The following is a 24897-nucleotide window of genomic DNA, read 5'->3' on the forward strand; positions in this document are numbered from 1 at the left end:
AACTCTATATTGAAATAATATGTCCAATTTATATAAATTCTAAATTCAATTTAACTTCTTTAAAACAAATTTCACATAAGTTGAGCAGGTAGCACAACATAGTGCCACAAAAAAAAATAATGCATTGCACTGCTCTAGGGAGTAGTTTACTTGATAGATTAATACTATTTAAAAATAATTTTAATACAAATTGAGCGGGTAGCATGATATAGTGCCACCATAAAAATGACAAATTGCACTGCCCCTAAGCAGTAATTTACTTAAGATTAATTTTAAAACCTATATTTTAGGAGAAATTGAATCAAATAAGTTAGTTATACATTACTGGACGACTAATTCATTGATGTAGGATAGTTACTTTAAAGGATCTAAGACTACCTTCATTATTTTTCATACATAAAAAATGTCAGTTTACAAAATTCTATTAATTTACTATTCAAAGTTTTTTTTCACCCAAAAAACTTCTTAGAAACTTCTTTCTTCCCTGAAAAGAGCTTTTTCTTCATCGGGCCTTGTTGACGCGGTGACGATTGCGACACTTCGTCCCGAGTTGCGAGTTTTACTCTGGATATCATACGATTTTGACAACCCGCTTTCCCGCCTCGAATAAAAATATATAACGTGAAGGAAGACATTCTTATGCCCGGTTTATTATTGCGTTTTATTCATGGTTTATTATTGCATTTTATTTGGGTTAGAACGTGAAGGTTAGGCATACCCTAACCCCACGTCTCCGGAGTCTTGACCCCTCTCTCTCTCTCTAGGAAACCCTAACCCACGTCCTTGGCTCGGGTGACATTCGCACTCTCTCTCTATCTGGGGTCGCAGTCTGTCTCTCTCTCTAGGGCAAGCCTGACACCGCCCGCGCCAGTGAGAGACCTCTCTCTCTCTGTAACCCGACCTCTCTCTCTAAAAGGAATACAGAATGGTGGAAAGATAACGAGTGACAGGTGAAAAAGGTACGCCAATCTCTCTCTCTCTCTATATATATTTGTATCGGGGGTTGTATCATTGCATGATGCCTTGAAAAGTGTGATGGAATTGCCTGCATTAATCCTTTACATGTGTGTTCCATGGAACACATGAACCATCGCGCATCGTTGTTGCTCACATGCTCTCTCTCTCTCTCTCTCTCTCTCTCTCTCTCTCTCTCTCTCTCTTCCATTCTATGTAACTGACGTAGATTTACTCTTTTTTACCCAATTTTGTTATTTTTCCTCCATTGGCAACTGGATTCTAACATTGCTTCCAAGTAACCGAGAAGGTGGCTATTGCCAAAGGTGCAGGTGATTTATCTCTAAGCATTTTATTCTATTGTTTCTATCCTTTGTGGTGTTGCTTTTTATGCAGAAACCCTAAACCTTGCCAAACAATGAATTGTTTGTACAGTGATCAGATTTTATACCGTAAATGATAAGACATAAGAATGATAATTTAAACTTCGAAATTTCTACGGATTTCTCTAAAGGTATTAGTGGATTACTTATGGGGTACTTTTTATTGGCTCAATACAAACCATGCAGGCTCGGAAATTTTAACTTTTTGATCATATATGGTGGTTTTGGAAGGGGCTTGGTCGGTTTTTTAGGAATTCTGAAGTGCATAGTTTTTTTTGTTATGAATAATTCCATAAAAATCCCCAAATTTTAAATGAGGATGCTAAGGTATTGGGTTCCAGATTTAGCTGGGAAATGATGAATGACTTGTTTATGGGAAACATCTATATGTGCATTCACTTATCAAGAGGTAGAATCTGTTACTGCATGCCCGAAGAAATTGCTTACCTTTAATCAGATAGAATGCTTATGGATCCCACTTTTCTTGGTGTATGATATTACCATCATATCATTTTATTGTAGTTTCTTTTTTGGATGGATACTATTGATGTGCATCTGGTTAATCTGATGGAGATGTACAAAAAAAATGGGGGGGCTCAATAAAGATAAAGGTTGACTTGTTTATTTAGAAATAAATATCAATGATATGTGAGTGAGTTATTTTTCTTTTTTTTTTTCTTTTTTGATATTTGATAAAAAAAGTTGTTTGAGTTTGAGAATTATCTTATTCACCTGAATTTTGACCTATTATTCTCTGGAGTTTTCACTAGGAATGGGCGTTTCTATTACATATTACATCTAAAATGTTTATCTTTCTATTAGAATTAGTTACACAAGTTTTTTTTGTCAGAAGAGAATTAGATAAACATTTTCTATCTTTTTTGTTTGTGTTTATTTTCTATTGGACTTCTATTTCTAAATCATATTGGAAATGAATTTTTCAAGTTTTATATGCAAACCATGGATCTTTGAAGAGGACCCTATAAGAAGTAATTTTTTGCAATTTTGCTGGAAATTTTCTTGATAATTATAAATGTTGGATAGACTTGCAATTGTTTGAGATGGTTTTTTGACAAGGAGTGGATGGTTTCTGAGAGACATGAAGTTTTGAGGTTTGTCAAGAGGAGTGGTGGCCTTGTAGAGAAGCTATGAATTATAACTCATCTGGTTTTTCCATCATGGATCAAGAAGGATACATTAGGAAAGTTTTGGATCTTTTAGGATGGTCTTTCCTTGAGGGACTTGGCAGTTGGAACACATTGAGCTTTTTGCGATGGTCATTGGTGGACAAGGTCAACATGGGAATTAATGAGATCTTTAAGAATTGAAAGAGTAATAGGTTGGGAAAAATTTGACAACTTCTTGATATTTTGTTTGATATCATGTTTCTGTTCCCTTCTCCCTTAGTATTGAGAAATTGTTTTTGATTATTTTTTCTAGACTTACTCAAGTGGACGTTAGCAGATGATGGTGCAATTCTTATTTGACATTCTTATACTTTGCAGGATTATCTTCCTCCAGTATTGTGGACTCTAGTAGCCAATATGTTGCTTGTGAATGGGCAGATGATCATTGGTACCTGAATATTGGGGAGCCCCTCTTCTCTGCAACATGACTTATGAAATGGCTTCAAGTTTTTGGGGTCCTGTGACGTCCACCACTGAGTGGTGTGAAGAAAATTATGCTTATTCTTCCTATATTGCAGAGTTTTTCAACACAATTTCAAATATCCCATGCATTCTTCTGGCATTTATTGGTCTCATAAATGCTCTAAGGCAGAGATTTGAGAAGAGATTTAGCGTCCTCCATATATCAAATATCATACTCTCTATTGGGAGCATGCTGTATCATGCTTCACTGCAACATGTGTAAGATTCCTTTATCTCCCTTTTATAAATTGACGGGAAATGTCTTATGCTTTCCAATACTTTTTTCCTTTAATATATCACCTGTCACTACCATCTTAGATTTTTTTTACTTATCAGGTCACTCTTGATTTCATTACGTGTGTAACTATATTTTCTTGAAGCCATGCGGTTTTATTTACCATTTGCAAAATGATGTGCTTTTGATTTACAACTAAACTTACTTTGCTTTGTAGTCCCATAAATTGAATCATATTGATGGTGCATTTGTTTTCGTAAAAAAAGAAAAGATTTAACTTTGAATATATTTTAAGCCCATGTAAACAAGGTCGCATTTGGGAACTTTAGGTATTAAAACCACATTATTTTAGTGATGAACTTCTAGTGGTAAATGTTTTATCACATATGTGGATAAAGTTTAAGAGTTGGGACTAGGGTCTTTTGTGGCTTATGAAGGATCCATATAATTGACTGTATTGGCTGTACATTTTTTATTATATTTTGAATATGTAACTTTCTTAAAAGGCTAAGAAATGTACAGTGCAAGGGCAGCCCATAGGCTGGGGGCTCCGATAAAAAAACCTGAAAATGTGCTATACAAGGCGCAAAAAGAATTGGCTTTACAATGGTGTGTAACATAAAAGCAGGCTAAAAGAGGGAGCCATAGCCTCAAAAAGGCACTGGGGTAGTTTACTGAGAGCTGAGTTGGGTTGCCCCAGCTTTTTCTAGAGCGTCGGCTATCGAGTTTGACTCTCTCCAAGTATGTGTCCATAAGGTATGAATAGGCCTGTAAAGGTAGAAGATTTCGTCAAAGATGTATGTGAATCTCCAAGGGTAGGTGAGGAACGAGAACCCCATGCTATAACGTTCTTAGAGTCTCCCTCTATAATCAAAATTGGACTCTAGGGCAGGTTGAAGTTTTGAGTCCCTCAAGGAGGGCAAGGGCCTTGGTAGTGGTGGCATCTGCTATATTGATTGACTCGAGGAGGAAGTGAGGGTTTGGCCTTCCTTGTTTCTGATGATGCCCCTTATACACATTGCTCTTGGGTTGCCTAAGGAGCAGCCATCAAAATTGAGTTTGGAATGGCCAATGTTAGGCGGTCTCCAAAAAGAGAAGCAGGGGATGCAGCCAATGCTAAAGTGGAGGATTGGTCGCCAATTATATAGGAAATCAGCACAGCGAGGTGTTTGAAACAATTTTGGTGTGTGGCCCAGAAAATGGCCAGCGAGGTAAGGCGCTCATATAAGTTTCCAATTGTTGCCTTCTCTCCTCAGAAGAATCTATTGTTGCGCTCCGTCCAAATGAACCCAAGCGTGGCTGCTACCAAGGCTCGCCAAAGGAGGATGTTGGGCTTCGACCATGGTAGGGGATGAAGCTCACTAAAGAGGCTAGGGGTGACCCAACTCCAATTAAAGAGTTGTAGAATGTGTCCCCATAGATCAGTAGTCACTTCGCAGTGGAGAAACAGGTGGGCGTTGGATTCAGCCTCCTAGGTGAACATAGCGCATCGGTTGGCGATGGGTAATCCCCTGATTTGGAGCTAGTCCTGTGTGAGGACTCGTTCATGCAGGGCTATCCATGAGAAGACTTGAAGGGATGAAAGGGAGCCAGGCCTTGGTAGCAGTAGAGGGTGGGAGGCATGAGTGGCGGTAGAAAGAAGAAATTGGGAAGAATCCCAAACTGTTGGGGACCCATAGGATTTGGTCCTCTAGTTCGGGAGGAGGGGGTTACTGCATGAATGAAGGTAGACAGAGCCATGAAGTTAGGAAGTTGTTTGTCGATAATAAGCCTGCTAAAGTTGGCACTCCAAGGCTTGGTAGTGCCTTGTGCCATGAAGAGCTTGGCGATTGTGGGCTTGGTATTGCTGGCTAGGGGGAAGAGATTGGGGAAATGGTTCTTGAGAGGGAGATTTCCAACCACCGGTCGTTCTAAAATTTAACCCGATTATCAAAATGGGGATGAAAACGAATGTTGCTCATGAAATGGTTGGCACAACACACTAGAGACTGCTAGAAGTAGGAGGAAGAACTTTTGGACCGACAAATAAGGTCGAGGTAAGGGCTTGGCAGTGGTATTTGTGTCTCAACTCCTGAAGCTACAGGTGGTCCTCTCTAGTGAGGATGCACCAATACCATTTACCAGGGAGGGCGTTGTTCTTGGTCTTGAGGCGGCGAATACTATTTTGGGTGACAAACTTTCTCTCAAGAAATTAGATGGAACTTCCGGGGGTGTCTGTCCCCTGACCACAGGAAATTCCTCATAAGTTATTCTAGACGGGCTACCACAGATGCTGGCATGGGGAAAAGGAACATTTGAAAGACCGGGATGTTGGAAAGAGTTTCCTTAATAAGGGTGATTTCGCCTGCTGTAGATAGGAATCTTCTTTTCCATCCCGCCAGCTTGCGATTAAATTTGTCGATAATGTGATCCCATTGTCTCCTTTTGGGTTTGTTGATGCATAGTGGCAAACCGAGGTAAGTAAAGGGTAAGTTGTCGACCTTGCATCCTCATCGGTCGGCAAGGGAACTGATGAGGTGGTCCTCGGTAGAAATTCCGGTCATTTTTGAAGTTGAGACAGGACTAACATTTTTGGAGCATCCACTTTTTAAAAATGTTGATATCATAATCGTGTAGTAGTATTTAGATTCCTTCCTGCTGCTCCATGTTGCCTATTGTTAGCCTTGCTCTCTTGCTAATGTCATACATGAACTCTGGTTTATGTTGCGAGTCATGGAGATCAACTAGTAGTTGTTGCATCGATCTCTGCACTAGAAAGAGATGGCGATTAAGCATTCCTATCCGCATTAGGAACTTCTTTGACCCGACAAGGTCCAGGCATGAAACGTCACATTTTCATCCCAATAACTAGGGTTGTTGGCTTCTTAATGCCATATAATAAGGATTGGTTCAATATATTTTTGTCATGGTACCTACCCAAACAAAGTCGTCATTATCAAATTGTTTTGACCTTATATTGTTGGAATTTGGAGGAACAAGAAAAGATGAAAAAATGTCTTCAAATTAGCAAAAATGGGAGATAAAAGGTGTAGAGATCTAGACCTTATTAAATGCATTAAGAGTGAGGATCAAAAGATCTTTGTGAAGGATGAAGTCAATGAAAGGTGGAGAGTTTATTTTAAAAAATTATTAAATGATGAACACAAGGGGAACATAGCGGTAGAAAGAACTATTGGCATAAATGAGGGCGGAGGTCATAAATACATTAATTGGATTAAGATATCGGAAGTGAAAGCAGCTTTGAAAAGGATGAAGATAGGAAAGGTTTTAGGACCATATGGTGTCTCGATAGAGGTTTGGAAGTACATGGGGAAGATTCACATTGACTCGTTGACGAAGCTGTTCAACAAGGTGTTGAGAATAAAGAAAATACTAAATGAATGGAGGAAAAATACTGTAGTACCTATTTACAAGAACATAGGAGACACAAAATTGTGCGTACTATCGAGGAATCAAACTTATATGCCACACTAAGAAGCTTTGGGAGAGAGTGATATGGGAGAGTGATTGAGTAAGGACTAAGGCATGAAACGAGCGTATCGGAGAACCAATTCGGTTTTATGCCAGGGAGGTCAACAACCGAGGCTATTTTCCTATGTAGGCAACTGATTGAGAAGTTTAAGGTAAAGGGACCTCCACATGGTCTTTATTGATCTAGAGAAAGCTTATGATAGAGTACCTTAAGATTTGATTTGGTGGGTGATGGAAAAAAAGGAGTCTCCAGACACTACGTTGACTTGGTGAGAGATATGTACGATGGATCGCTAACTAGTGTACGAACCACTAATGGAGTGACGAGTGAGTTTTAAGTGATAATAGGTCTACATTAGGGGTCAGCATTGAGCTCATAACTCTTTGTCCATAACTAACTAGGCACGTACGAGATGACGTACTGCGGTGCATGTTGCTCGCATATGACATAGTTTTGATCGTTGAGACTTGAAACAACGTCAACACAAAGTTAGAACTTTGGAGGGATGCTTTGGAATCTAAAGGTTTTAAAATTAGCTGGATTAAGGCAGAGTTTATGGAATGCAAGTTTAGTAATAATTGGAGTAGAGACGAGGAAGTAGTTAAGATTGATGACTAGGAAATACCAAAAAGAGCACACTTTCGATATCTTGGGTCGATAATCCATGAAAATGGAGAGATTGGAGAAGACGTCACACATAGAATCAGAGCTGGGCAGACGAAGTGGAGATGTGCAACCAGAATTTGATGTGATCGTTGCATACCAATGAAGCTGAAGGGTAAGTTTTATAGGATAGCTATGAGACCAGCTTTGCTCTATGGGGCCGAATGTTGGGCGGTCAAAAAACAGTTTACCCATAGAATGCGTGTAGTGGTAATAAGGATGTTGAGATGGATGAGTGGCAAGACAAGAAGGGACAATCGAAATGAATACATTTGGGAAAATTTAGGTGTGACACCAATTGGCGATAAGATGAGAGAAAGTGGACTTAGGTTGGCTGGTTTCTGTTTTTTTTTTTTGTTTTTTTGTTTTCTAATAAAAAGAACCGAGGGATGGGGAGGATACAAGTCATTTTTCTTCCATTTGGTTGGAGAGGAAGAGAGGACCAAAATTCAAGTATGGTGTTTATTGAAGTTCGTAGGCCTATGTGAAATTAAACAAACATAGCCTGTAATGAATGAACAATGAAACAAACATAGGAAGTAGGTCAAAAGATGGTGCACTGCCTTGTAATAAATGAGCATATGTGTTACTAGTCCTCCATCTTCTTTGTGTAGAATGCATCCATTGTCATTGATTCTGAAGGCTTGAATTTACTGGTTGAAACAACAAGCCTAATTCCAAACCTCTTTGATGAGGGTCGGGTCGGCCTAGACCTCCTGGCATAAAGATTTAATTGTTGAGGATGCCATGAATTGGCATCTACACTCTAGAGTTCCACTTTGCACCAATTCCCAAGGTAAGATTCAAAAGAGAGGAAAAGGTAAAAAAACTGTGAACTTGCCAAAGCTGGTGAGGCATCAGGTCGTTGCATCTTTGCCCAGGGTAGGGATGAGAATAGAGCAATAGAATTAGCACTCCATGAACTAAGTGACCTTATCCCCTAAGTTCATCACAAAATTTGGGGTGCTAGTCCCCCTCTCAATCACATGGAACTTTTGTATCTAAATTGTTGGCTCTTGTTCCTGGTGCAAATTTACTCAGTGCTCCAAATGAATAATGACTTGTCTTGGAGATACCAAGTCACATGAGTGTTTTGATGGGACCACTTCTACGATTAATCACAGACCTACCCCAAAAATAGATTTTGCAACTTGGATGTTTTTCAAGATCTTATCCACATTTTTTTATTGACCAGTTTTCATGTGCTTTTGGTATTTTGCTGGTTTTTTTGAGTTGTGAATATTCAAATTCAACTGAAATTCGGAAGCAGATTTTTTTTTTTTTTTATAATGTTAACCTTGTATTGCTATAGCAGAAGAAGTATACATCAGAAGGAGGGAAGAGAGGACCGAGAAAACCTTCTAGACAGGTATCTCAGTCTAAAAGCAGCCAAAAAGCTCTATGCAATCTATAGCCTTTTGCAGCGGCTGTAACCAAAAGAGAGGATATACAAAAAATTGGGCTTATAAGCTCGCCTTTTTACAAAAATGTACAACCAAAAAAACTAATGCCCTAGGTTAAATCGAAGGTCCAGTGCAAAAAAAGAGGTGGACCATTCATTGTCATCCAAGTGTGGTCTTTGTCGCGCACCATCTTTAGCGAAAAGGTCGGCGAACTCGTTTGACGTTCGCCAAGTATGCCTCCAACGGACGTTGGTATCCCTGCAAAGGTGGTTAATTTCATCGAAGATTCTAGAGAGGTACCAGGGAGGGGTGGCGGTGCCTGCTGCCCATGAAAGAATGTTTTTTGCATCTCCTTCCACCACCAAGGATTGGCCCCAGGAAGGATTATAGAATCTTAGGCCCATAAGCTATGCCAACTCTTCAACGAATTGTGAATCCCCATGTCCAACAAATTCTGAGTATGTCCATAGAACATTTTGATTGTGGTCACGGAAAACATGCCCTACTCCTGAAGGGCTTGGGTTACCAATAGAAGTTACCAATAGAACAACCATCGAAGTTTAGCTTAATGGCAGTATCTGGAGGAGGTAACGAGTTGTGAGGTCGTCGAAGCATGAGAGGCTGAATTCGGATAATATTGTCCCATTGTCTGAGGAAAGAACTCAAGGGAATCCCACCAAAGGTCCTATGGGTGGAGGCCCAAAAGGTTACAAGGGATGTAACCTTATTAAATAGCCCAGAAACTTCATTTGTGTTCCCTTGAAAGACCCTCTCATTTCTTTCAAGCCATAAAACCCAAACTGTAGCAGCTATAGCTGCCTTCCACAAGGTTGTACCTGCTTTGGCCCAAGGACCTTCAAAATAATGAAGCAATAAGTCTTTTACCGAATCTGGGAGGACCCAACTGAAACTAAACAATTGTAGGACCAGTGTCCAAAGCTTAAAAGCCACACTGCAGTGTAGGAAGAGGTGGGGGTTAGACTCCTTCTCTGTCAAACACATTACACATCTGTTTGGGAGTGGCAGTCCTCTTTTTTGGAGCTGATCAAGAGTGAGGGCCCTATGACAGCTGGCAATCCAACTGAAAGACTGAATTTTTGGAGGAGCTATTGTGTTCCGCATTGAAGAGGGGAGAAATGGGGTTAAGAGGGAAAGTAGGGGGTTGGGTAAGAAGCTTATAGAAAGATGCAACTGAAAACTTACCAGATTGGGAAAGTGTCCATACCAAAGAGTCACTCCCTGATAGAGGTAGGAACACTGAGCAGCCACAGGAACACCGAGCAGTCGAAAGGGTGGAGAACTGTAATGTTTCCTCTTCGGAAAAGTTCCTTCGAAAGGAGGACCATTTTGTCTGCAATACTGGAGTCTTTGTTGGAAACAAGTTGAAATAGGTTAGGAAAAAGCTCCCTTCGGGGGGCATGTCCAATCCACAGATCAAACCAAAAGCGAACTCTGTTTCCGTGTTTAGGATGGAAACAAATCACTTTCTTGAACAGAGCGAGAGAGGAGGCAAGGGACTTCCAAATTCCTGAAGCCCTACTCCGTGAGGGCCTTTCAGGAACCCAAGAGTGGTCAAGAATTTTATATTTCTTCTGAAAAACCTGTGCCCAGAAGGAGTTAGGTTGGGTGGCCAACCTCCACCACCACTTCCCCAGAAGGGCCTGATTATGCTTTCTTAGATCTCTGATACCTAGACACCTTGAGCTTTAGGCAGTCGGACTTTGTCCCAAGACCTAAAGGGATCCCCAAGTAGGTGGTAGGAAGGTCCTCTACTTTACAGTCCCAGGAAGGAATCAAGGAATTGATTTCTTGAGGTGTGAGGCCCACTCCCATCATCTTAGATTTTTCCATATTTACTTTGAAGCCAGTGGCGTTCTCAAAGCATTTGAGGAAGATTATGAGGTTCTCAATTTGCTAAGGACCGCATCTAAGAAAACTAAGGTATCATTTGCATATTGCAGATGTGATACCCTTGAGACTTGTGAGCTACAGAGAAAAGCCGAGAGTAGTCCTTCCTAGTAGAGACGAGAGATAGACCTGCTGAAAACCTCGACAACTATAGTAAAAAGAAAGGGAGAGAGTGGGTCCCCTTGACGAAGCCCCCTTGAAGCAACAAAGAAGCCTTTGGGGCTATCATTTATAAGGATTGAAAAATGGGGTTTAGAAATATAGCCTCTTATCCATTTTCTCCATCGAGGGCCAATTCATTCTTGCCATGGTCTCATCCAAGTAAATACTAGTCGACATGGTCATAAGCTCTCTCGCAATCAATTTTGAAAATCAATCCTGGCTTCTTAGATAGGTGCCTAGAGTGAATACACTCATGAGCAATCAGCACACCATCCAAGATCAGCCTGTCTTGGATGAAAGCTGATTGGGACTGCAAAACAATGAGAGGAAGGACCTGCTTGAGTCTAGAGGCCAAAACCTTGGCTTGAATTTTATAAGAAAAGTTGAGTAAGCTTATTGGACGAAAGTCCTTGAGCTCTTCAGCACCTTCTTTCTTGGGGACAAGGGCTATAAAGGTAGCATTGATAGCTTTGTTGAGGATCCCCCTATGATAGAATTCTTCAAAGAAACTCTTGAAGTCAAGTAGGAAAGTACTCAGGAAAGCTTTAAATGGGGCCATGGGAAAGCCATCAAGCCCTGGTGCTTTGTCTTTAGCTAGCTGATCAATGGCACTAGATATTTCCTCATCTGTAAAAGGTTCTTCCAATTCGCTAGACCAAAGGTCTGGAATTGAAAGGAAATCCAAAGTGGTCATCCTAGGCCTGAGTCCCACTGGGGCAGAATAGAAGGCCATGAAGTAATTCATGATGGCGTTTTCAATTTCATATAGCTGGGTAAGAAAGCTGTTATCCACCTTAATTGTGGAAATCAGATTCTCTCTCCTTCTACAGTTGGCTATACGATGAAAGAAAGCAGCGTTCTGATCCCTTACTTTTAGCCATTTAACCCGGGATCTCAGTTACCAAAAAAGCTCTTATTTCTTAAGAGTAGCAAGGTATTCCAGCTTGGATTGGGTTCATAACTGTTCTTCAGAGTCTGACAAGGATCTGACTTCCTCAATTTTATCAAGGTCTTGGATGCAGCTGAGCCAAGAGCTTTTTAATTGAGAGTAATTCTCTGACCGAGATTGTCTCCAACTTTTCAAGGACCTTTTGAGCAGCTAGATTTTGGTTTGTAGCTTGAATCCCTCTCTACTCGAGACTTGGGAGGAGAAAGAATTCCACCAACTGGGGATGAGAGTCGCAAGGGACGGCTCTTCCAGCCAAGCTAGTTCAAACCGAAAGGGTTTAGGTCCCCTACTAGAAGCTTGTGTGTCTAGAAGAATGGGGCGATGATCTGAGGTAGGTTTAGGCAAGGTAAGAGCATGAGAATCTGGAAAGGAAAATTCCGAATCCAGGGACATAAGGAAACGATCCAGTTTGTCCAGAGAGGGCTGAGCAGAGTGGTTAGACCAGGTAAAGGCATTCCCTTGAGTAGGAATGTCTAAAAGTTTATATCGTGAGATGAAGTCAGAAAAGTCTAGCATTCCTTGGGAGACATTGGTGTTGAGGTTTCTCTCATGAGACCAACGGGTGACGTTGAAATCACCACCCAGGCACCATGGAGAAAATGGTAAGGCTGCAACAAGATCCAATTCAGACTAGAGGCGGGGGTGTAGGGAAGCTGAGTTTGGGCCATAAATGGCGGAGAATTTAAGCTGCACACCATCTGTTGTCCTGGAAAGAAGGACAGTGACCGAGAAATCTCCTATGTGAGACAATAGAAAATTAAACTCAGTTGGGTTCCAAATAACCCAAATCCCACCAGAGCCCCCTGACGTAGGTAAAGATTTCCATTGATACGGTCTTCTGCCCCACACACTGCGGATGGACTGCAGAGTTGGCGCCGGTTGTTTAGTCTCTGTCAAGACAAGGATCGGAGGGGATAGTTTGGTAGAAAAGTCTCTCATTGAATCCCTTTTGGACTTCTGACCTAGCCCTCTAATATTCCAAGAAAGAAACTTCATAAGTTACGGGGAGAAGCGGGGGTGGAGGCAATCCTGGGCGACCGCCTAAGAGTGGGGGACGTTTGGGTAGCAGTGGGAAGAAGAGGGTGCTAAAGGTAGTGATTTAGGAGCCATCATTGAAGGTTCAGAGGAGGAGGAGGGCTGTCCAGGGGAAACAGGGGAAAGAGGAACAGATAGCAAGGGCTCAGGTTCCCAAAGGCTAAGGACAAGCGATGGAACCGCAGGAGATGCTGAAGAAGGGTTAACCAAGGAGGGAGCAGAAGAGGGTGAAGAACCAAGAGGGTGCCCAGAAGAAGCAGCAGGCTGAGTAGGGGTCCAAACAGGAGGAGGAACTCAGTTGGACACGTGATAATGGTAAAAGGCAAAGAAGGAGGGGGGGTGTAGAAAGATAAAAAGTGATAAGGAAAATGTTGGGGCCCAAGGTTAAGGGGGCGAGGAAGGAGAGAACTCATAAGGAAAGAGAACCGTCGTAATCCTGCCAAGAGGGATAAGGAGGGAGGGCTGAGGAAGCCAAGGGCCAAGAAGCTCTGACAGGTGAGCAGGGTCAAGGGGAGAAGGATGGAGGGAGTGCATCGTGATGATGCCGAAAGGAATAAGAGAAGGGTGCACTTCTATAGGCAAAGATGAAGCAAACAGGGAGGGGTCACTGTGGCAAAAGAAGGGAAGGGGTAGGAAGGTCAGGGAGAGAATAGAGCACAGGGGGAACAGGGCGGGAAGATCCCACGCTTTGAACAATGGAGAAAGCTTCCTGACTCTTTGTGGACAAAGAAAGTTGACTCTTTGTGGACAAAGAAAGCTTTGAACAATGGAGAAAGCTTCCTCTTCAAAGCGTGGGATCTTCCCGCCCTGTTCCCTTTTCTCAGGGTTGCCCCAACTTACCCTTTTCTCAGTCACGAAGGCAAAGGGTTGCCCCATTGAACATTGCAGATTTGGTATCTTGCAAAACCTGGCAGGCGAAAGCTTGTGACGAAAAGGTGAAGAGGTAGTCTCCACAGGAGAGGCGTCGAGCCGTGATATTGGAGTCCTTCCAAAATTTTTTGCTCAGGTCTCAACTCCTCTGAAATCATCACAAGACGGGCAAAACGTGCTTATTAAAGATGACTGAACTTAGTCTTAAGCAGGGAGGACTCAACAGGTGGGATGGAGACAAAGAAAGGGCCGAGCGGAGGCTTGCAGAGGGAGGGGGGGACTCCTTAGAGCGGACCAGGTTGCCATTAGAGGGCGGGGGGCGACTACTTGCGCAAAGGACCCAGAAATGTTAGACGGTAACCCGCTGTGTGGAGAGCCACGGGTAGAGGACTGCTGTCCCTTAGTAGAAGCCTTGAGTGGGACACAGAGAGGTTTAGGGTAGAGATCGTAAATCTTACTCCAGAAAGAAGGGGAGGCCAGGGGCCAAGTAGATAGAAGCCTGGAGGAAGATAGTGCAGAAGAGGAAGGATGAGCTGGGGGTGGGTTCGAAAGACGTCTGGAAGCAGAAGAAGGGAGAAGAAAAGGAGGGGGACGAGGTGGAAAGGGAGGGAGACGACGGCGTCTCCTCCTCATTCCCTACTGCAATGCCACTAATTTTTTAGAAATTACGAAAGGATCGTAAGGAACTCCCCTCATTACGGAAGCTATCATGGTTATCGATACTTTCATCTTTCATTCCTTGAAATGATAGTCTTGCTCAACTGGGTTATTCGGAAGCAGATTTCAGCGACCAAATCATTGCCTCTTATCTTATGTCAACAACTCCTCTCTCTAAAGTTCCAACTGTAACATGATTCAAATTCCGTTGGGATGATTGTATTGGATGAAGAAATGTTACATTAGTTTACTAAGAAAAACTGAATGATACTGTCTTGTCAACCTTTGTGAGAGCTCAGTAAAGCCTTCCAGTTCTAAAATTAACTATTTTCCCATTTCTTTTGATTTCTGATATAGGATGAGAATAGTTTGCACATTTGGAAGTTATGAAACGAAAACTGCTTTAAGGGTGTTCTCTATCCCCACTTTTTTCAATTGATTAAGCCTTAATTCACTGGATGAAAAGGTAAGATTGAGCTGTACCAAATGAATACAGAAACAGTGATATCTTTGAGGAAAAGTGAACAAAACAAGTAAAGGAAAAAAAGAACAGAAAGGTATTTGGGTAAGTGGGAAATGGTTTCCTGCATGCAGGTTATGTTTTCCTCTTTCCTCTTAGACGAATTGAACAACTTTTGCATTTTTATCTCTAAGGATATAGTGAAAGGAAATTTTCACTAGCTGACTAAGATTTGGGGTTCTGGAGTAGGCTATAATTCCTTGAGCAAATCTGGCCATCGCCTAAGCAAAGATAATAGACCCTATTGTATATCCTCTTGTGCCCATCTAGTGTTCGGAAATTTGGCCGACCAGCCTAGGCGGCCAATCGCCTAAAACGCATAGGCAGGGAATCTAGGCGGCTTGCATCTAGGTGCTTGCTTAGGTGAGCACGGCACCGCCTAGGTGCTATAGTCAAGGCGCCGCCTAGGTGGAAAATGCCCTCGGCTATAGTCAAAATAGCAGCCCCCCTCCTCCTAAAAAAGAGGGGAAAAGGGTTTTGGGAGACATTTTAAACCCCTAAACCAAATCCGTGCCATTTAGAGAGAGCCCAAAACTTCTATTTGAGATTTATCGAAAGATCGGTAATTTTTTTATTTTTTCGATTTTTTCAAAAATCAAAGGCAATACTTCGTGGTAGTTTTCGAAGCTTCTAGTGGTCAATAGTGAGGACTTTTGGCGATCGACTAGACGGGGTTTGGGCCGATATCGTTGCATTTTGATATTTTTAAAGCAATATGCCATTATGATATTTGAATAATGGTTTTGATTTTTTTTACGTTTTATATTTTGAATCGTTTGATTTTTTTTTTAACTTTTTTTTGTCGTTTATGATTTATTTACATGCATGTTTGTAGTTGAATGATTAATTTTTTTTTTTTGTGATTAATTGATTATTAACTCGTTTGGACGATGAAATTGGTCCTATATCGAATGCTTTTATTAATAATTGGTTCTTAATTTATACAATATGTGATGTTTGGATATCCTATTAGTGTTGTTTTACTTTTTTTGATATTTTTACATATTTGTAGATGGAACATTTACCAATTTGGACCTATATCGTAAACTTTGGATGAAATTGATATTTTGTGAATCTTTGATATCGAAAACCAAATTGTATGGATATTAAATAATAAATAATAATTATATTATAACATTTATCTTAATTCTTATGTGAATAGCTCCTACCCGTCCCCGTGCCTGGGCGTTCGCCTATTAGGCCTACAAAATGCCTAGGTGCCTACTTGCTCTTTTTTGAACATTGCGCCCATCAAATAGCGACAAGTAAGTCTTGTCCTCTAAGACATGTCTTTTTGAAGAAATATTAAAAATCCATGGGCTATCAAGAGGGCAGTTTGTTGTATGTATGTCCTGACAGCTGTATGTAAAAATGTTCCCTTCTTACGTTCCCCATGTAGCTAGAGTTGAATAGTTAAGGTGGAGCACCCTAGTTGGACGGCCAAACAACAGATGGCTTGCATAGAGATCCTGTCTCACTGTAAACCTTTTGCAACAATCTCTAACTAGGTCCCTTCTTGTGACAGAATCTCCAAATCTGTTGCCCTTGAGATAACACCATTTTTTATCTGAACTTTGATGACTTCATGGCTGTTTCTTTTTTGTGATTTGTGCTATTAAATTTCTTCAAATTCTCTTCATCCTGTGGCAAAGAGGTATGTTCTTTAAAGGGCTTACTTTTGGAGGCATATACTGAAAACCCAGTGATAGATCCTATGGAAGTGAACACTAAGTTCTTACTTGAAACATCCAAAAAGAAGCTGTAGACATCCTTTGGGAAGGGGAATTGAGCATCCTATTATAAATGTTTTTCTTTCCCTAATTGGTATTGTGCTTTTTAAAGCTTCAGCAATATGATTAGAGACTTGCCAAATTTTTACTTTTTTGGATGTCCTTGGTGTTGTAACTTTTGTTACTCTACTTTTTTATGTGCCTGTGTTGGGTAATAATTTGTAGAAGTAGATAACAACCAGATTCAAAAGTCTAAACTTGGATATACTAGATCATCGGAAGGTCAACCTTACTCCACTACTAAAAGGGCCGTAACTCAGTGCTGGTCCTGGGAGGGGTGGGCTGGAAACGGTTCTAACCTTTGGCTTATGCACAAAGTGGCCGCTCTCAGAACTCTAACCTGCGCTGGCTACCCGAGCCTTTTACCGTCACACCAAGTGACGGCCCTTACTCTACTACTATGAACATAAATTATCCACCTATGAAATCATTACAATCATATGCTATTCGACAACAATTAAAAAGGATGGTGGTATGCTAATTAATACAAGATTTAAAGCTTCCTACAATGCCTCAAAAATATTGGAACTTCAACCTGGAGTTTAGATTTTTTGCTTCATTCTAGACAAGAAGGGATAGAATTCGCAATGAGTACATTGGGAAGAACTTAGGTGTGGCTCCAATGGGCAATAAGATGAGAGAAAGTAGACTGAGGTGGGTTGGCCATGTGCAACGCATATCCAGTACAACACCTGTTAGGAGGTGCGATTTGGTTCAAGTGGAAGGCTTAAAAAAGACAGGGTGTAGGCCCATAAGGATATGGTTGGAACTAGTGATAAAGATATTGGGGTTAATGGTTGGAGGGTATGGTTGTTGATAGAGCAGAATGACGGACCAGGATTTGTATTATAGACCCCAAATAGTTGAGAAAAAGCTATGATGATGATGATGATGATGATGTTGTGGATGATGATGACTAGACAATGATGTAACTGGCATGGAAAACTCCAGGAAGATTTTATATGATAGTTTCTACTCATCAATTGCTGTTATTATCCATCTTTTTAGCTATATTGACCATTTATGTGGTTTGCCATCGTCTCTCTAGCTCTCATTCATTCCTTGTAACAAAGGTGTTTCTTTTTCTTTCTTTCCTCTGTGTTGAATCAACAGAAGAGTAAAGCATCAGTAACACATAACTGGTTTTGATTTGTTGGTTAAATTTTTGAGAAACCTAATAGATTCGAACTTAAGTTGGAACGGCATGTGATCCCGAGAACCTGAATGATAATTCCCTCCAGCTCCTATATCTGTGTGCATCCTACCTATTGGCTGCTAATGATTGTTAATTCATAAAATATGAATAATAAATATTATATTTTGTATTGTTTGATTGAAATTTGGTTTTCCAAAAAAAAAAAAAATTGGAGATTTAGGCTATGTTTGACAAAGCAAAGATTTGATATTTGGATTTTTGAAAATATGAATAAAGGCACTAGCTTTCAAATTTTGGATTACTTATTATCCTAGTGTGTTTTCTTGCGCCTGTTTGACCATCGCTCTGTATTTCAGTATTTTTACAGATTTTACATTTTGGCTATTTGGTCGTCAAAATTGAATTTATATGAATGTAAATTTCTACAAGGCATTTTTTGAACAAATTTTGAGCCATTACCATGTCGCTGAGCATGAGTAGACAACAAACGTCGCGGTACAATAAATTAAGAAACCTGTTTTCCATAGGCCTGTTATTAAACACTTTACGGGCAGATTGTAATTTAGAGAGAGATTAGATTTTAAGACCTGGTTTTCCATGGCCATTTTTTTAATTACTTTACATGAAAAGTTTAAATTTAAGGAGAGATATGGGATCATCCTCGTTTGGTGAGTAAATGTCACCAATCAAGTATCACCAATTGAGTTAGCTTACCATTTTTCCATCTTTCTGGTAAATAACTAGCAGTGTGTCCCTTGGGATCATCCTCGTTTGGTCAATAAATGTCACCCATCAAGTATCACCAATTGAGTTAGCTTACCGTTTTTTCCATCTTTCTGGTAAATAGCTAGCAGTGTCCCTATAGTTTAGTCTGATTCCAGCCACTACATTGAAGTTCATTATGACTTACTGTCGCTGCAAACATTAAGGCCAACTTAGTTGCATGTGAGATAGATAATGGCTATTTTTCATGCTTGTAAAACCTTGTAAACCTTTAGCCTCAAATTGATGAATGGAAGCTTGGATCTTCTAGGACTCTTTCTCCTCTATCTCCATATGGATTTATATTGGCTTCTTTTGTGGACTTGAGAAGAAAAAGCCCCTATACGCTACTTACCAATCAGTAAAAGTGAGAGGAATTCTTCTGTTATTTACCCACGATTTATCCTGTGTTGAATTGAGCCTATAGAAAGCGGTCTTTCTGTGTGCGTAAAGTGTAAGCGAAGAGCTGTAATCCAACAATGATAGTTTTTGTAAGCCATGGCCATGATCAAGCTATATGACTGATTCTTCAGAAACTGAGAAGCCATGATCGCCTATCCCCCAAAGACTGCCTGTAAAAACTTGAAAAAACAAAAAATAAAAGATCTGGCCTTGAAAACGGGATCCTTAATGCCCGGAGTCATTTCTATGGCATTGTGGGGGTTGCAGATACTGAAAGACCTCTTCGTTGACTTTTAAGAAATGACTCCAATGAAAAAGAGCAATGTGGTTTCTAGGGTTTTGCAGAGATTTGGAAGCTCTAAAAAGACTCTTGGGCTTTGAAGCAAAGGGGCGATGATGATGGTGTCCTGATTAAGAGAATGAAGAGAGGTTAAGGAAACGCTAATGGCATGGAGATGAGAAAGGGAATGGCAGGAGAGAGACAGATTGTTCAGGGCTTGGGAGTTATGAGAGTAGAGAGGGGAGGAAAGGATACACACACACACAAAAAGAAAAAAAAATAAAAATAAAATTATATATATATATATATTTATGTATATAAAGTTTCCCTTCAAATATTATGGCAGAGAAACATAATGGTGCATGATACAATTTGCAGTATCCTCAAAAATTAAGTCATTGTTGAATTTTTGGAGATTCGAGTATTAGGCTCTTATTTGAATGTTAAAAGATATGATTTGGCCCTATCCTCCAATAGGGTTCTTGAACTTCTGATTAAAATTACATTAGATCTTTATAATATCACAAAATATCAGGATATTAGGGTGCTATCAAATGGGCCCTTAATTATTGTGAATTTGAACTAATTAAGTCAACTGATAGAAAGTGTATAAGCCTCATTTATTTTGGTATCTCTAGTTGTCAGCATGGCTATTCACCCTGTACTAACCATACTTTCTGAGAAATGCATGCAAGTTTTATCTTAATTAGAGCCCACCACTGTTCTCATCCAGTAGCATCTGACAAATGCAAATTCTAGTAAACCTGTCCTATATCTCTGCAATATGCTATTTGAGACTTTATAAACTCTCAATATTTATTTTCTTCCAAGACCAGTTCTAAATTCACACACTTTCTCGCCTCCCTCCCAGGGGTACCATTTGAATGAATTAGTTTACAAACTGTTATGTTATGAATCTCTTGTTTCTCTTGTTAATTTTTTCTAATCAGTTGCTATATTAGAATTGTCCTGTGTGGTGGATCAATATACGAATGACCTGGTGTAGTATTAATTAATTGTCCAATTAAAATAAGGGAAAAGTTTATATAGGACCTAGGCTCTAAACAATCAAATTAGAGCCTACGTAAAAAATTTCACTAGAAGAGGTTGTTTTGATGCGCAAATATCATAAAATTGATCATCTCGACATCAAGATCCATGGACATAAGAAAAAATGGATTTCAAGTTTTGGAAATAGTGCATCTTGTAACACATTTTTGGACAGTCAATTTTCAAGATTTTTAAGTTTTCATAAATCTGCTCGATCTACACTATTTTTGAAGCTTTAAATTTTATAACTAAAGATGAAAATATAATATAAGGCTATCACAAAGATTTTCAGTATTGAAACCATATTTCTCGACACTATTTGAAGATGGGCTCTAATTTGATTGTTTAGAGCCTCGGTTTTATACAAATCACACCCAATATATAATGTTATTAACTTCCAAAAAAGGAATTTGTTAGTTAATGACACAATATTAATATTGAGAACTATCCAAATACCAGATAACCTTAAATAATGTGTAGAATGTATTTTATGAAAACAACCATATTGCATGTGAAGGCTTCACATACAAATTGCATTTGAAGACTGAACTTCACTATCTATCAACTTGGTTGTCTCAACTTGGTTAAGCTTTGGTCAATGTTGATGGATGGTGGAGATCGGTCTTAACATGCTCTTTGTTCATGAATCCTTCAGGAAGTAGTGAGAAAAGATATGGGGACTTATGGCCTCGCTAAGGGTATGGCCCTCAAAAGAGTAGAATGACGGACTAGGATTCGTGTAGCCGGCCCCAATTAGTTGGGAGCTTTGACGATGATGGTGATGGTGATGATGCTGATGATGTTCACGAATCCTTCACATGCAGATAAGTCTCAAGTTTAGAATATAGTTGTATCCTCCATAGTTTGATTATGTGTTCTTCAATCTACTTGGGCTGTCCTCTTTAGACGTAATGGTTAGTCTTATTGTCTCTATCGCTATGAAGGAACTATGGTCTAATAACCAAGAAAATGTTTGTAGTAGGTGTCAACCTTAATACCTTATACTATTGAAGTAAGGCTCACCGAAAAAACCCATCGGAAATGGTTGTTCTAATGCTGGAAAACGCTCAAATTAATCATTTTGACTACGAGATGTAAGGATATGTGTTTACTTTTTTGTGTGTATGGATATGGTTGTTCCGATGCTGCATCTTGTAACACATTATATGGACCATCTATTTTCAAAATTTGTAGTTGTTTAGCGATCCGTTTGATTTGCACCATTTTTGGAGTTTTAAATTTCATAATTAGGGGTGATAGTAGATTTTCATGCCATCTCAAGTCTTTCGGGCACCACAAGTGACATCTCTTTTGGCATAGTTTGATGTGTACCTTATTTTGATTGTTTTAAGGTTGATGCGTTGTACAAAGCCTAGGAAAAAAGGAGCTATTTTTTACCTAAAAACAAGCCATAATGAAATAGTGTAATTGTTGTGTACCCTGTTTTCTCTTTTCAGGCAACAGCAAAGCGATGAGACACCCATGGTATGGGAAGTCCTTCTCTACATGTATGTTTTATATTCCCCAGACTGGCACTATCGCAGTACCATGCCCACCTTCCTCTTCCTTTATGGAGCAGCATTTGCTATACTTCATTCTCAGGTTCGATTTCGCATGGGATTCAAGGTCCATTATGCTCTCCTTTGCCTCTTGTGTGTTCCAAGGATGTACAAGTACTATATATACACCAGGGAGGCCTCGGCGAAGAGGCTGGCTCATCTCTTTGTCGCCACGATACTCCTTGCAAGCATGTGTTGGCTCCTGGACCGTAGTTTTTGCGAGAAGATATCAAAGTGGAGCGTGAATCCCCAGGGGCATGCTCTTTGGCATGTACTCATGGGATTCAACTCTTACTTTGCGAACACGTTCTTAATGTTTTGTCGGGCCCAGCAATTGGGGTGGGGCCCACAGGTCAAGTATTTCTTGGGCCTACTCCCTTATGTGAAGATTAACAAGCCCAAGGCTCAGTAGGGGCCATGGCCTTAAGGTATTGGCAATTTGGTTGGGGGTTTTAAATTATTTTGTTTCAAATTTTCTTCCTGTATTCCGTTTTTTTATGTTTTCCTTGTTTCTTTTTTGAAGTCAGATGAGTGAGCGGGATTCAGATTTTGTGTAAACAGAAGTATTTGCGTTCAAAGATTGGATTGGTTGATGTAAGTTATATACCATGTTACATTGTATCATAATCATTGCTTTGTTGGTCTTTTTTTGTAGGATGTCTGAACTTTGCTTATGCCTGTTCTATAGGAATTCTAATGTGGCTTGAGATGTTCAGGTTTTTTTACATGTATCTGGAGCAAGTAGTTATCGAATGCATTTATTTTGTTTGCTTATGCCTGTTCTATTGGAATTCTAATGTGGCTTGAGATGTTCAGGTTTTTTTACACGTTTCTGGAGCAAGTAGCTATCGAATGCATTTATTTTGTTGGGCACGCAGGATTTGAACCCATGGAATGTTTAATTTTGTTGGGCAGGCAGGATTTGGATGTTGCCTGTTTAACCCTTTATGCTCCAAGAATAGGCCATGTGCATGTGCTTTGAAGATCTCAAGGATTATTTTTGGTTTGTATTTTATAGCGGGAGAAGATAAAAATCAGGAGAGCGTTGTGTATGGCTTTTTCGACAAGGTTTTTTTGGGTCCATTTGAAGGTTGGATTATGACGTTTGCGTTTTGGTGGAATTGATTAATTCAGTTTTTGAATAAGACGCAGTTAGCCTGCGGCCAGCCTGTATATTGTAGAAATGAGGGCTTGGCAATAAATATATTTTTTAAATATAATTTGATTCTGATTTTTGGAAATTTTATAATCTTTGGAGATCATGAATAAAAAATAATAATTATATTAAAAAAACATTTATACCTTAGGTATCACATATTGTAGTCGCGGTTCAGCCTGTATGAAACAATTGTTCTTTTGAATGTGGGACCTGTCTACCTTTTAGATGCAACGCACTCCAACCACAACGTTGGGTTGCAATTTCTGAAGCTAACTGCCAATTTTGGAGCTGCAAACTGTGGATCACATGGTTAGGAAATTTATGGAATGTATACAAGGATAAACGGCTTGCTTGCAGTTCCTTAGTCGTCTGATGTCATTAATGGATGGCTGAGATGTGCTGTGCCTTGGCTCAAAGCCTGCTGGATGAGAAACGACAAACTTTAACCAATCTCTTGTCGACATTAGATGACTTGGGAATTGCTAAAAAAGTGTTTGAAACCCAACTGCTACGATAATATACTTTCCAAGTGGATTGTTGTTTGTTTCATTGTCAATCCAATAATTTAGTGATCATGACGGGGACCGCGGGCCTACCACATTATTTATGTTGTCGTTTTAATGGACACGGCTTTCAATGGGGGTCGGGCTTGAGCTTGAGCTTGAGCTTGGTCAGTTTTTGTGCCAACAGCCTTGGCCTGGACTGGGGCCTGGCCCCGTTGTCTAGTTGCTGCTTGTCTGGGCTTTTCTATTATACGCTATGGGCCGAGCCAGAACATGAACTTCTGGGTTGGAAAAGATTTAAAGGCCTCAAAGTATAGGCACAGATCCAGCCATGGGTCGGATATAAGGTCCCATGTCCTGATTGGACTGGGCCAGGTCAGCCCACGTGGCTAGCTGCTAGCCCTAACACTTAGGAAAATGTTAAATAAGGGGGCAATGGGCTGGGTGGGCTGGCACGGCTTGGTCAGCTGGGCCAGCTAGGGTCCTGCCCCGCCCAGGCCCAACCTATGGGCAATCCTATGGAAAATTTCAAGGATTTATTGTAAAAAGGGTGATAGATATTTACATGTGTATTATATCTTCTACTCTTACATGAGGTTTTTTAATTTATCAAAAAAAAAAGAAGAAGAAGAAATTTCCATCTATGGTTTTAGACCCAGAGTTGAAATTAATGATCGCTTTCTTGTTGAACGAAACTCCTAATGGAGTCCTGATGAATCCATCAAACTGCACTTTTCTCACCAATAGAGAGCATATTGAAATGGCAATCTCACATAAGTAACTCTCACCATATGGAGGCAACTTTTATTGTTAAACAAATCAGGCTGAGGTTTGTTTAAGGTGCCCATAAGGAAGGGCGCACCTTTAAATTTTGTCAAAAAATGTAGTTTTGATGTCGAAAATATTTTCATAGCTTGAAAAATCAGTATCCAAACCCAATAATGAAAATTTAAAAAAATTCTAAAAATGGTGCAAATTAAGTAGATCTATAGAACTTGAAAATCTTGAAAACAAATGGTCTATAGATAACTTGTTATAAGATATACTATTTTTAGTACTTGAAGTTCTTTTTATTTTTTTCAATGTACATACTTCTCACGGTTGATCAATTGGAAGGCTTTTTAACTTTGGGACATTATGTTCTACCGGACTTTTAAGGTGTATCTTAATTTTATAATATAAGGTTGCTACATTATATAAACTTATCCAACAAATTAGTGTTTATGTTAAAAGGAAAGCAAGAGGCTTTTTTCTTGGTAAGCTTCAGTATTAAATTTTAAAAGCAGTTTATACACGGTGTCAACTTTGTAAGATAAAAGTAAAAAGCACACCTCAAAACCATAAGAAAAGGTCATTTCGGCATCAAAGGACTTTCT

At 39.9% G+C, this 24897-nt stretch overlaps 1 protein-coding gene across 22 annotated transcripts; it reads left to right on the forward strand.

Moving 5' to 3' along the window:
• The first annotated feature begins 504 nt into the window (after nucleotides 1-504).
• Nucleotides 505-23100, forward strand: ATCES1 (Alkaline phytoceramidase (aPHC)). 22 transcript variants are annotated; one of them, XR_002280153.2, is made up of 5 exons: nucleotides 508-959; nucleotides 2843-3205; nucleotides 21758-22287; nucleotides 22383-22453; nucleotides 22676-23100. XR_002280153.2 is itself a non-coding variant. In XM_011623284.3 (4 exons), exons 2-3 carry the CDS (start codon nucleotides 2949-2951, stop codon nucleotides 22269-22271), a joined length of 771 nt encoding a protein of 256 aa, XP_011621586.1. In that variant the 5' UTR covers nucleotides 505-959; nucleotides 2843-2948; the 3' UTR covers nucleotides 22272-22287; nucleotides 22383-22503. The 22 variants fall into 22 exon arrangements, 12 of the variants coding, with proteins under 12 accessions (XP_011621586.1, XP_011621587.1, XP_088717597.1 ...); XR_016051787.1 differs by having other exon boundaries at nucleotides 22775-23100; XR_966504.3 differs by having other exon boundaries at nucleotides 22387-22453.
• Nucleotides 23101-24897: the final 1797 nt, after the last annotated feature.

Source organism: Amborella trichopoda, chromosome 3 (assembly GCF_054954075.1).
Source record: "Amborella trichopoda isolate Santa Cruz 75 chromosome 3, AtrichopodaSantaCruz75HAP2 v2.0, whole genome shotgun sequence".
NCBI classification, from domain to species: domain Eukaryota; kingdom Viridiplantae; phylum Streptophyta; class Magnoliopsida; order Amborellales; family Amborellaceae; genus Amborella; species Amborella trichopoda.